At 51.8% G+C, this 13,089-nt stretch overlaps 1 protein-coding gene across 1 annotated transcript; it reads right to left on the bottom strand.

Annotated features, from left to right (window-relative positions):
- Positions 1 to 6,833: 6,833 nt before the first annotated feature.
- Positions 6,834 to 8,163, bottom strand: LOC136100223 (uncharacterized). The gene is made up of 4 exons (XM_065835147.2): positions 7,961 to 8,163; positions 7,450 to 7,621; positions 7,032 to 7,205; positions 6,834 to 6,944 (listed from the first exon to the last, which is right to left on the bottom strand). The coding sequence occupies exons 1-4, from the start codon at positions 8,161 to 8,163 to the stop codon at positions 6,834 to 6,836; spliced, it is 660 nt and encodes a 219-aa protein (XP_065691219.2).
- Positions 8,164 to 13,089: the final 4,926 nt, after the last annotated feature.

The following is a 13,089-nucleotide window of genomic DNA, read 5'->3' as shown; positions in this document are numbered from 1 at the left end:
TCTAAGTACACAACATCCACAGCCTTTCCTTCATCTACCAAGTGGGTCACCTCGTCGTAGAAGGAGTTCAGGTTGATCAAACAGGACCTGCCTTTCATAAACACCCGTTGACTGGGCCAGACCGCACGGTTCTCTTGTACGTGCCGGAAGGAGAAGGGAGGAGGCCTTGTCCTTTCCTACCCGACCTGTGCTGCACTGCTGACTCCTGCACGCTGTGCCACCCCTGGGGAGCACACAGAGAACATTTGGGTACCCACCACCGCCTCGCATTTCTAGGTCTTACAAGTTCGGGCTTCAAATTTTGAGATGTTTCCTGCTAAGGCTGGTGCTGGGAAGCAGCCTGGGAATTGCAAGGATGATTGTTTTGGATACAGTTGGAAGTCATCAGCCCAGCAAGCTGGGGTATATATTTTCCACAGCTGTGATGTATTCAGTATGAAACCTGTGGGGTTTATTCTTCTATTATTATTTGTGTGGAGCTTATTATTCTTCTGGCAACTGAGAGGGAGAGAGGGAACAGATCCTTGCTTGGCTAGGAGGTTAAAACAGCTGCAAGTCTAAAGGTTCTCCCTTCAGGTGGCGTTCGCGAAGGATGTACAAAAGTGGGTACTTTGAGGTGGGGGGACAGTGGCAGCATTTACATGGCACTTCAGGTTGCTCATGCAAATCCCACAGTAAATGCTGGGTTATGCCAGGGAAGGCCCACGTCAGTGGGAGAGGTCAGAGTGACGCGTGTCAGCTGGGAAATGCCCAGCAGGGACTTCCTCCCAGAGTCCTGCTGAGCTTTGAACCCCACCCTCCACTCCCAAACAGACCAGGGCCCACACACCAGAGTCAATGAAGGTTCTTGCTTCCAACCGAATTTCAGCGTGGAGTCCAGGAAGGGGAGCGCTTTGCTGCACGTGGTGTTCCCAGCTGCCAGCGGGACCACGACCGTGACCACGCTCAGCCCACAGAGGATCTCAGAGCCCCTGGAGACGTCTCTTTGCTGAAGAGCCAAAACCAGGTCTGGCCCTTTCCTTTCCTTGTTTCTGAGTCACCGGAATCCATTTCATTTCCCTGACACTGCTCTCTCACCACCCTCACAACAGAAAAGTGTTTTCCTTTGGCGGAGGTGCCATTCCCCCGTCCCAGCTTGTGCCCACTTCTTCGCACCTTTCCCCTCGGTGGCCTACACATCCATCAGATCCCTCTGGGAACTGCAAAGGTTCCATTGCTACCAGAAGCTCAACGAACACCTTCTGCCCAGACCACCAGGAGGATTGCTCTAGGAAGGCAGGAAGAGTCTGGTAACTGATTATTAGCAGTAGCTCAGCGCTAGTCCCCGATCAGAGCACAATCATGGCTCAGGGCTCCCGAGAGGAAAAGGACACAGATGTGTGTTCGCTCCTGGAAACGTCTGCACGACTGATATTCCTTCAGAGCAAGGGCAGAGAGAGACGTGCTAAGTGCCTGCGTGGGTTGAGATCCTGAGTGAGCCTCCAGCGATAGGACTGTCCTCATCCAAAGCCGCGAGGTCCCAAGCACTCCAATCGGGCAGCAAAACGAAGACACGGACTAGACAACACAGTTTATTAAACAGCACGCTGCAACAGTACAACTGGCACTGGATGCAGGGCAATGGCTGCACAAGATGGAATGTCAAGGTTTGTAGGCTTCATTCCTCTCTCTTGTGACCACTCTGTTTTCTGGCACCAGCACTTCCTCTGCTCTGGCCTCTTCTCAGTGCTCATGGCGCTGGAGGCTCAGCAGTGACTGCGGAAGCGTTAGCGTGGGGTGTTAGTTTATGCAGCAGGCTGGGCCAAAGCTGGCACTGGAAACTGGATTCTGGAAGTACAGCGCTAATGGAAGGGCACCAGAGCGGAGGCAACTGAAGAACTCTGGTCACAGTCTGACGATGCCAGTCAGACCTTCAGGATGAAGCGCTCGGCACCACCAGGGCCCAAGGAACGTCTGCAGCTGAAGGTACCCAGTGCCTCTACGGCACAACTGTCTGAAGTGCTGCCTGAGGTCTCAACCTCACAAGCGTTCTAAAGCAGAAAATACCGAAGCCAGTCCCTGACTGCCAAGTCCTTCACAGAGGCGGCATTAGGTGGGACTGAAGTAGGACTGGCTATAGGCTCATGGGGCAACTCTCAAAGCCAGAAGGCTGGGAAACGGGGCAGCAGGACTTTGAGGGCAGCCTCAAAGTAGTCAGTAGAAGAGAGAAAATGGTCTCTCCCAGGCTCTCTGGGAAAACCTTCAAATTTCCCCACCTGAAGATGGAACTGGGCTCTGGTAGCTCACGAAAAGGGAAGGTTCTGATCAGCTTACTGAGGCTTGCAGGTCTTGCTGAAGGGCTTCCACGGTCTTGGCTTGTTGCTGGGCTGTGGCTGCCAGCCTGGCCATTCCAACTTGGAGCCTGAAAAAGACGTGCAGGTCTTATCACACAAGTCCACAAGAGCACAAATTCCAAAGAAAGAGTGTGATAGAACCTCATCTAAAACAAAAGCATCTTTGAAAACCATGTGATGCAGGAAGACAGTCCAGTTGTTTTCCCACAATCGCAGAAAGCAAAGCCTTGCCCCACTGCGTGACTTCCTTACTGCTGCAGGCGTTCTTCCAGCTGTGGGGCAGCCGCAGTTCCAGAAGATTTGACCAGAGGTCTCTGCATGTTCTTGGAAGCTGTTAGCTCCTTCTCCTTATTCTTCACGGCACTCTCCAGGGACTCGGCATAACGCTCGTTCCGGATAAGCCGCTCTTTCAATTCCTGCAGCTGTCAAACCAAAGCAAGAATCCCCAGGAGTCAGCTTAGGTTTGATAAAAAAGGAGTGGAGCCCAACTAAGGCTCCGTTCCTCACTGTGGTTTGCAACAGAGAAGGCCTGGGCCCCTGCCAAGAGGCAAGAGACAGGCTTTCTCCCTACCTGAGCTTTAGAACTGTCCAGTTCCTTCTGCAGCTGCAGTTTCTGTTCCTGCAGCTCCCTGCTGTTGCGCTTCTCAGCTTCAAGCGAAGCTTCTGCCAGGGAGCACTTTCTGAGAGCGCTGGCAAGCTCCTGCTGCAGCCACCTGACCTGTTCCTAAAGAAATGGTGTTCCATGAGCAGGGAGAAGCCAGGAAGAAGATGACAACAGGACACATGGGATCACATCATTAGATTGATCTTCAGCACGGCCAGCAGCTGGAGGGAGGTGATTCTCCTCTTCTGCTCTGCTCTGCTCTGCTCTTGTGAGCCCCACCTGGACTACTGCCTCCAGCTCTTGGGTCCCCAGCAGAAGGAAGACACGGGCCTGTTTGAGTGGGTCCAGAGGAGGGCCACAGAAATGATCAGAGGGTTGGAACAAGGGTGGTGGGACACTGGAGCAGGCTGCCCAGAGAAGCTGTGGGTGCCCCATGCCTGGCATTGTTGAAAGTCAGGCTGGACAGCGTGTTGAGCAAGCTGATCTAGTGGAAGATGACCCTGCCCACAGCAGGGGGTTGGACTAAATGATCTTTAGAGGACCTGTCCAACCCAAACCATTCTCTGCTTCTATGACTCAGTGAATTCAAAGACGAGAGATTTTGGCCACCACCAGCAGGCATCTGCTGGCACCTTTCTCAGCTGAGCACATCCAAACAACCGGCGGCTCAGCGTGATACTTTCTCTTCCCTGATACACAGAAAGGGCTTCCGTATTTTCCTCCTCGGAACAGAGGCTGAGCGTCTGTGCCACTAGCTTTTTTCTAACCGACTGTTTTCCCTCTTTATGCAGCACTTCTGCTTCACAACGGGAACAAAATGAGGTCTGAAATAGACTTCAGGTCCCAATTCAAAAACTGCCTCTCAGCAGCACTCCTCAGTAGCACAAACAGGTCTCCTTAAACTGACAGGCTTGATTTACAGATATGGGCATCAGGCCCTAAGAGTCACCTGAGTGTCGCCTTGGCCATCGGTTTGTGTTGAAGCCTCCTTCTTGAGCGGAAGCTCTTCTCTCTCCAGTGCAAAATCCTGAGCGAGCAAGAACACAGACCGACAGACAGTGAGGAGAGGAATCCGCAGCAACGCTGCAGCATCGCACTGCCTTGCAGCAGCTGGGCTTAAGAAGCGCAACAATTCCGCTAGCTCAGGAAGACAAAGCACCTCATCCAAAGAAGAGAAGTCAAAATCTTCTTCTTCTTCTTGTGCTGCTCCTGCTGCTGGCAACACACCTGCAAAGAGGGAAGAAGCGCCACGCTGCTGTGAGTGCTTATTTCACTCTGCTTTTCCCCATCCGCTTCACTCCAGAGAAGCTTACAAAGGGAACCATTTAGTCCGTCAGGAAATTACCGTTGTGGCGCTCCTCTGCAACAGGATGCGCACACGCTCCTTGTTGTTTTGCACCTGGAAGCAGCACGGCATCCAGCAGCGCCATTGGACCTTCGGAATCCGTCTGTGGAAATGAAAAGACGTGAGTCGGAAGTGGCACAGACTCCTTCTGGACCCGTCTCCACGCACAAAGCTCCCGTTTCAGCCAACATGCGTAATGTGGTACGGAAAGATCAAAAATGCCAAACACAGCCAGCGTGTTAGGCATCTGTGTCGGTCCCTTTTGCCAAATATGCAGTAATAGTACAAGAAGAGCGAGCCTTACGTTGTTCCAGGAAAGGTTCAGATGGGATATGAGAGAAATTTTGTCACTGAAACGGTTACCAAGCACTGGAACAGTCTGGCCAGGGATGTGGCTGTGTCACCGTTCCTGGTGGTATTTAGGGGACGTGTACATGTTGTCCTTAAGGACGTGGTTTAATTGGGGACTTGGCAGTGCCAGGCGTGCAGTTGGACTCGATGATCTTAAGGGTCTATTTCGACCTAAGTGATGCTGGGATTCCAAGCCTGAGTCAGAAGCAGCAGCAGAAGGAAAAGAGCCAAAAAGTAAGCACGCCCAGTCGGACCCCACCTTCAGAGAAGATACCTCAAAACCAGACAGGGAATCAAAGTCTTCCTCTTGCTCTGCTCCAGCTTCTGGCAAGACACCTTCAAAGGAAATAAGAGGCACCATGCAGCTGTGAGTGCTTCTTTTACCGTGCCCTCTCCCATCCCCTGGGCCCTGCATTTAACAAAGGGCTCTCATTCTCCTTCAGGCCACAGCGATTTGTCCTCATCAGCTCCTCCACGGTGGGGGATCCTACCTCCTCCAGTCTGCACAGCTGCTCCCACGGGAGAGGCAGCAGTCGTCCCGGAGGAAGAGATCTCAGGTACTGCTGCACCTCCTGCGCCTCCTACAGAGCATTCTCCTGTCCTTTTACTTCTGCCGTATTCCTGCAGTGCCTTAGAAAAACTGCATACGAAAAGGAAGGCAATGAAATTGCTGATCGCACCCCCACACTTGCATACGCTCTCTACTGGAAGCGCAACAGCCATTCAGGAGCCATTGTTCACGTATTCAGAGCCAGGTGCAATTGGCAACACACACACACACATACACAGAACTGACTGCAGTCCTATCGCAGACTGAAGTACTCACTACAGGCATGTTCACAGTCCAGGTGCCTGTTCTTGTTGATGGGGTAACTCACCCCTGCTGGCTACAGTCTCATGTTATAAATCCCCCTCTCCATTTTGGGGGCCAGTGAGACTGGCATCTAACTACAAGGCTTCTACCTCAGCGGGATGCTACACTAATGCTGCAGCCACTCTTCACGCCAAGCTGGGGTAACGTCTCCTGAAACTCCTTCTGGACTTCAAAGGGTTTCAGAAATTCCCGTCCTTATTCTGAGGACCTGAGAGTGTAGAGAGCTCCTAAGCGGGATGTCAAGAGGCCAACAAAGATTGTGGTCGCATTCCAAGCACTGCAGGGGTTAACTACATTGCACAGGTGCCATCTTCTAACAGCCCTGGCTGTTAGAGGGTCAGTTGGGCCTCTGGAGAGAGACCACTTTCAGGGTTGCTTCAAAAGCGCAAGTACAAACAAAACAAAAAACCCCCAAAGAAACTAGAAAATAGTAAAAACGTGCTGCAGGCCAAGGCTGCTATGCAAAATGGTGCACTAGCACAAGACTGATACTGTGCCAGAAGCCTGCTGCGAAGGAACCAAGCTCTTGTTTTGCTAGGGCAATCCCCAAAAATGCTTTGTTCCTAAAGGGGTTTTTACTCCACAGTTTACCATCGCTAGGAGAAAGGGCTATTTCCTTCAGCCTGGCTGTTAAGGACATGTAGCTGACCATGCAGCTGCTCTTAACAAGGATGTAAAACACTTACCCAGAAGTAAAGTGATCCAGATAACCCATATCTGTGAAGCCGTCCTGGTCTCGATGAGAAAGAACAGCACCGTGCTGAAGCAGAAGCCGTACTACATTCGTATTCCCGGCATAACCAGCAATCTGAAGAGGGGTCCTAGAGCGTCCAGGAAGTGATGGGAAATACATCAGCTTCTGCAGACATTGCCTTGCCATTACTTGAGCCCTTCTTTGCTCCTCAAACAATTCATTTCCCCTCCTACTGGCAGAGCAAAATTACAGCAAAACACGTGGACGCATCGGAAAATGGAGGGTGGTGGGACCTCAGGAGGTCTCCAGGCCAAGAGTCTCTGTCCCCAAAGCAGAGTCAGGAGGTCTGTGTGTGTCTGTGTTTCTGTGTGCACGCGTGCGCACGCTCACAGGCCCGCGCGTGTGTGTGCGTGTGCGTGTTGGCACCACAGCCAACGCTTTCTTGCAGTCCTCGGTGCAGAGATCATCCCCTGAGGTAAGAGAGCAGCCGAGCGCGGGTCTGCTTTCACAAGCGGCACAGAAGGAGCTCCTTCTGGGCAGCTCCTGGTTCTTTTTCAAAGCTCATTCCTACGGCTCCCATCCAGCCCATCTGAACAACGCTCGGCAGTCCCACGCACGCTTGTGACAAAACTTCACCTTTGCTGACTATCTTGAGCGTTCACGTCAGCTCCGTTTTGAAGGAGGAACTCGACCATCTCTTCACGGCGCTCGATGATAGCAACGGCAAGTGGAGTGTATCCTAACTGAAAGGAGAAATCGTCTCCCTTAGAAGAACGCAGGAAAGTCAGGCGAGTTTGGGGAAGAGAAGCTTACCCAAAGCCCAAGCTTACGTCATTCCGAGCATCAATCTGGGCATTGTGCTCGAGCAAGAGCTCCACCATCGCTTTGCTGGGCATGAGGGCAGCCATGTGAAGGGCAGTGTTGCCGCCGGCACCTTTGTGGTCGGCGTCGGCACCGTGCTCCAGCAGAGCAGTCACGCAGTCCTTGTGCTGGTGCTGTACTGCCTGGAAAAGGCCACAAGGGAGGAGCAACTTCCAACGTGTACGTTCCTCTCTGTCAGAACACCTGCATCTTTGCAACACCGGAAAGTACCAGCGTCTTCAAAGATTAGGCAACATATGCCCCTTCCCCGCTGACTGCAACGTACCTGTGCCTACGCAGGCCTGCGTAAAGAATCACGCAAGCCAGGTATCGCTCAGTGCATAATTGACAAGCCCCACGTACAACAGCGTAACGTATTCCACGTACCAGCATCAGTGGTGTTTTCTTATACATGCCATGCGGGTTCAGCTTGCACTTCTTTCCCGCCATGAAGCGAACGACATCTGCATGGCCGTTCGCACAAGCAAGATGCAGAGGCGTCCTAGAAATTAAATACGGGCAGTTAACACGGACAAGACATGGTTCCAGGCTGTGGTGCCTACCACCCAGGGGCACAACGCTCAACTGCCAAAAAAGCAGCCAACAGCAAGCTTTCTCGTGCCAGAGCCGGTGGCAGCAGTTGCCCACCCAAAGCCTGGGGCTGGCTAGGCACCGTCCTCAGCACATCTGTCTGAGCCAGGAGGCATCTCCTCAGCTGTGACAATGAATCTGCACAAACGGACTCCTGGGCCCAGGCACTGCTCCCTGCCTCCAGCCAGGCCTGCCCAGCCAGCCAGCACAGCAAAGGGTACGGCGTCTTGGCAGCCTGGAGCCTCTGGAGGCGCAAGCCGCCTCTGCTTGCATGAAGGCCCGCGGAGCTCCACAGAAGGGTCACTACGGGGAGCAGGCTGGCAGAGCAGGGCAGAGTGGCGCATCCGCTGGCTCCTGTCCCAGCTGGGGCGGGCCTCCGGTAAGGGCGGCGCTGTGGAGCCGGCCTGTCCCTAGGGTGCTTGCAATGGTGCTGGGCTTCGCCGGCTCTTCCGGCCTGAGCACGCGGATCTTCGCTATGGGCACTGCCCGCCTCTTACTGCTTGTTGGCATCCCGCGAGTTGATGCGGAATCTCTTCCACCACCAGATTCCTTGCAGCCGCGCCAGGTCTCCGCGGGCGGCCGCGCTGTGCAGCCCGCCCCGGCCCTTCTCCCGGAGCGCCGAGGTCCCGGCGGTGCTGGGCGCGGAAGCGCTGTCGGACGGCGGCCGCTCCCGCACCCTCCTGAGCAGTGCCATGAAGCTCTGCATGCTTCGCGGCGACGAGGGCACAGCCCGCTCCGGGGTGAGCAGCTGCAGGAGGCGCCTGGCGGAATCTGCCGAGCCCCGGAGAGCAAGGGGCCTGTGTGGGGAGAGGTCTAAAAGAGTCCAGAACCAAGTCCCTGGCGGACAAGGCTACGGAGAGGGTGAGAGCAGCCCAGAACCGAGCCCCGGGTGAGCAAGGCTAGAGGGCACGGAGAGGGCGAGAGCCGCCCAGAACCGAGCCCCGGGCGAGCTAGGGTAGAGGGCGTTGAGAAGGCGAGACGGGCCGAGATGAGGCGAGTCCCGAGCTGGGTCGCAGCTCCCGACGCTCCGAGCCACACACGCACTGCCGATCCCGCTTTGGCGGCGACAGCACTGAGCGCCGGCGCCTGCAGGGGGCGGCGTAAGAGCGGCAGCTCGGGGCGTCACAGCGGGAGGGCCGGGGGCGTCACAGCGGGCGGGGTGACGCCGGCCCGGGGCGAGCGGGCTGCGGCTCCGGCGCTGGGGCTGGGGCTCCCGCGGGGCCGGGCGGCCGGGCAATGCGTTTGCCAAAGTGCCGTTTGCACAGCTGCGGTTCAGGAGCCCAATTCGCTGCCGTGTGCAGACTGTTGAACGATGCGTCTGTCAGTGACACCCCTCTCGGGGCTGCTGGGAACGTCCTGAGGAGAAGCTGCTAAATTAATGGATACTGTGATTAAGTTCCGTACCCATCGTTACTGAGGTAGCCGTCATTAACCAAGTGACATGAGATAAATGCTTCCTGACCACCTGCAAAAGGAGGGGCCATTTTTCCAGTTTTGGACCCTTCTGCATGGCAAGAGGGAGACAGAAGATTAAGTGATACATTGCTTAGAAGCAGAGTGCTTAGTTGATATGTAACTAATAACTACTAGTTTTATTGTAAGTAAGAAACTAAACAATTATAACTAACATCATCCATTACTTCCTAGTATACTGTATTGTATGTCAAAATTTTCAGGAATTGTAATGCATATGTAATAATTGTGTGCATACAAGCAACACAAGAGCATCCAGTCTTTGGAGCACTTTTGGAGGATGATCTCCAGTGTTCCCCAGCACGAACAAAATAAAGATTGTCAACAGTACAACTGACTCTGCTGTTCAGTTTATTTCTCTGTTTCAGTAGACGGTGCTGGTTTGAGGCGCGTGCTTGCCAAGTGTGCTTTGGTGTCGTTGTGAAGGTTGGCTTCTCAAAGTTGTAATGCCTAGCTGTCTGTCTGCTTGCACTTGAAGTGATGAGGACTGGGCCAGGTGAACCTCCGGAGCTGGCTGCTTCTGCTGCTGCCCAGCCAGACCTGGAGCACGATGGTTCTTCTGCACTTGCAGGTCTCAAAGTGGGGGTTAGAAATCAAGATTCCCTTGACTAACCCTATGGCTGTTCTTCACTGGTAGCCAGCATCTCCAGGCACAAAGATGGCAACAACGTTCTCAGACACCAACTCATGTTCTTATAAGAGCCACAACGCAGGAGTTTAGATAACCACTCTCAGCCTTGGCACAGAGTATCTATCCCATGAAGAATAAAAACCAGCGTTTACCGATGTTCAGTACAACCAGGTGCCTCCTGTTTCATGGCTGTGAATTAAAGAAAGTTTGTCCCATCATCTCCCTCAACCGGTCCTCATCAGACTTGTGCTCCAGGCCCCTCACCAGCTTCATCACCCTCCTCTGCGCTCTCTCTAGTACTTCAATGTCCTTCTTCGGATGAGGGTCCCAAAACTGAACACAGGGTTCAAGGTGGGGCCCCGCCAGTGCCGAGTACAGCGGCACAATCACTCTTCTAGTCCCGTTGGCCACACTATTCCTGATACGAGTCAGGATGCTGTTGGCCTTTTGGCCACCTGGGCTCACTGCTGGCTCGTGTTCAGCCGGCTGTCAATCAACACCCCCAAGACATTTTCCACCAGGCAGTTTGCAGCCACTCTTCCCTGAGCCTGTAGCACTGCTCGGGGTTGTTGTGACCCAAGTGCAGGACCTGGCACTTGGCCTTGTTGATCCTCATGCAGTTGGCCTCAGCCCAACGGTCCAGTCGGTCCAGATCCCTCTGTAGAGCCTTCCTACCCTTCAGCAAACCAACACTCCCACCCAACTTGGTGTCATCTGCAAACTTACTAAGGGTGCACTCAAGCCCCTTGTCCAGATGATTGATAAAAGACATTAAACAGAACTGGCCCTGATACTGGGCCCTGGGGAACACCACTCGTGACCGGCCGCTGACTGGATTTGGCTCCATTCACCACAACTCTTTGGGCCCGGCCCTCCAGCCAGTTCTTTATCCGTTGCGGAGCACACCCATGCAGGCCGTGAGCTGCCAGCTTCTCCAGGAGATTGCTGTGGGATACGGTGTCAAAGGCCTTACTGAAGTCTAAGTACACAACATCCACAGCCTTTCCTTCATCTACCAAGTGGGTCACCTCGTCGTAGAAGGAGTTCAGGTTGATCAAACAGGACCTGCCTTTCATAAACACCCGTTGACTGGGCCAGACCGCACGGTTCTCTTGTACGTGCCGGAAGGAGAAGGGAGGAGGCCTTGTCCTTTCCTACCCGACCTGTGCTGCACTGCTGACTCCTGCACGCTGTGCCACCCCTGGGGAGCACACAGAGAACATTTGGGTACCCACCACCGCCTCGCATTTCTAGGTCTTACAAGTTCGGGCTTCAAATTTTGAGATGTTTCCTGCTAAGGCTGGTGCTGGGAAGCAGCCTGGGAATTGCAAGGATGATTGTTTTGGAGACAGTTGGAAGTCATCAGCCCAGCAAGCTGGGGTATATATTTTCCACAGCTGTGATGTATTCAGTGTGAAACCCGTGGGGTTTATTCTTCTATTATTATTTGTGTGGGGCTTATTATTCTTCTGGCAACTGAGAGGGAGAGAGGGAACAGATCCTTGCTTGGCTAGGAGGTTAAAACAGCTGCAAGTCTAAAGGTTCTCCCTTCAGGTGGCGTTCGCGAAGGATGTACAAAAGTGGGTACTTTGAGGTGGGGGGACAGTGGCAGCATTTACATGGCACTTCAGGTTGCTCATGCAAGTCCCACAGTAAATGCTGGGTTATGCCAGGGAAGGCCCACGTCAGTGGGAGAGGTCAGAGTGACGCGTGTCAGCTGGGAAATGCCCAGCAGGGATTTCCTCCCAGAGTCCTGCTGAGCTTTGAACCCCACCATCCACTCCCAAACAGACCAGGGCCCACACACCAGAGTCAATGAAGGTTCTTGCTTCCAACCGAATTTCAGCGTGGAGTCCAGGAAGGGGAGCGCTTTGCTGCACGTGGTGTTCCCAACTGCCAGCGGGACCACGACCGTGACCACGCTCAGCCCACAGAGGATCTCAGAGGCCCTGGAGACTTCCCCTTCGCTGAAGAGCCAAAACCAGGTCTGGCCATTTCTTTTACTTATGTTTTTGAGTTGCTTGTAGCCATGTAACGTTATTTCCCAGACTGATGGATTTTGCAAGCTCTCTTAGCTTTGCTCACATCTGACAAACACAAGGGGCAAAAATCAAAGTGGGATTATAAGGAAAAAAAGCAGTGGTTTAAAAACTTACATATGAAATAATCACCTATAAGATGGTTTGGGTTTTGAAAACGCATTTGAAACTTATGTTTATAATTTCCTCTCTGTGTTTTCCTTAGAGGTTTTGGTTCATATTTTTTTCTCCTATTAAATATTGAGTAAAATACCAAAACATGAATAAGTGTGCTAAGCAGTATGTGTATACACAAATATTTATAGACACACTTTTCGTAGGAAAAGATATACCCAATTTAGCATAAAGCTCATATTTAGCTGGAAATTCACGTCACAAATTTTCCAACAAACAATGCCAAACTTTCTTCGTCAGTTTATGAAGATATGTAAAACAAGCTAAAAACTGATTTTCAAATCAAAGTTTCTCGCTTGTTAATCAAAATAACGAATCACTTCATTTATATCAGTTTGTCCTGTGCTACAAACCTGGTAAGGCAGAAGTCATTGATTTTAAAGTTGCAACCAAAATACTAGAATTACTGGGCGATTTTTATGTGGGTGTTTAGAGCAAGAACAATGATCAAAAGCTTCACAGATTGCTTCTAAAATGTAGAGTGGTTTAGAATTTGTTCCCATGAAGAAGGATATGCAGCAAATGAGGTTTTAGGAGCCTTTATGTAACTTACCCACCAAAACCTACATTAATAGCTTAGTGCTATTTAACCTCTGTAATAACAACAGTGGTTACAAAATGTATTTAAATTATCTGTACTACTGTTAGTGTCACTTAAGCAAACTGCAGGTCAAAAGACTTTTCTTTTACAAGGATTTATATTGCTAGAATATTGTATTTATTTCTTTGTCTGTGGTGTCATTTCTTTCCCACTCCTCTAACAGACTACTCCATTTTTCCCCTGTGATATAAATTTTAAGTATTTGTTTTAGGGCAAGTGGTTGTAGGAGTATTTTGTATCCTTCATAGCCCAAAGGATTTTTAGTTGATGGAATAGCAATCCATCAAAACACAGTCTGAATGTAACAGATGAAGTCTCATGTGGTCGAGCATTCAGACACAGGCCTATTAATAGTTTGTTTTTTGAGGGTAACCATCCGTAAAAATTCAATGAGGCAAAACCAAATTCAGCAATATCTATCCATGTGGTGTTTCCCTCATGTCTTGCAATGAAACAATGGCCAGAGGAAGCAAGAAAACCATAGTATGTTCTAATTTGAGACTGCTGTGTTAAAAAAT

This window comes from Patagioenas fasciata, chromosome 1, assembly GCF_037038585.1.
Source record: "Patagioenas fasciata isolate bPatFas1 chromosome 1, bPatFas1.hap1, whole genome shotgun sequence".
Lineage (NCBI taxonomy): Eukaryota > Metazoa > Chordata > Aves > Columbiformes > Columbidae > Patagioenas > Patagioenas fasciata.
Note: the sequence above shows the minus strand (reverse complement) of the source record. Positions and strands in the feature narration are given on the sequence as shown.

Bases quoted from the DNA above. Each gene is read 5' to 3' on its own strand.
- LOC136100223 (XM_065835147.2), bottom strand. From the start codon at position 8,163: ATGCCAACAAGCAGTAAGAGGCGGGCAGTGCCCATAGCGAAGATCCGC. The intron at 7,206-7,449 runs GTACGTGGAATA...GGCCTTTTCCAG, and splicing joins AGAAAACACCACTGATGCTG to GCAGTACAGCACCAGCACAA. The intron at 6,945-7,031 runs GTAAGCTTGGGC...TTCTCCTTTCAG, and splicing joins AGATTGATGCTCGGAATGAC to TTAGGATACACTCCACTTGC.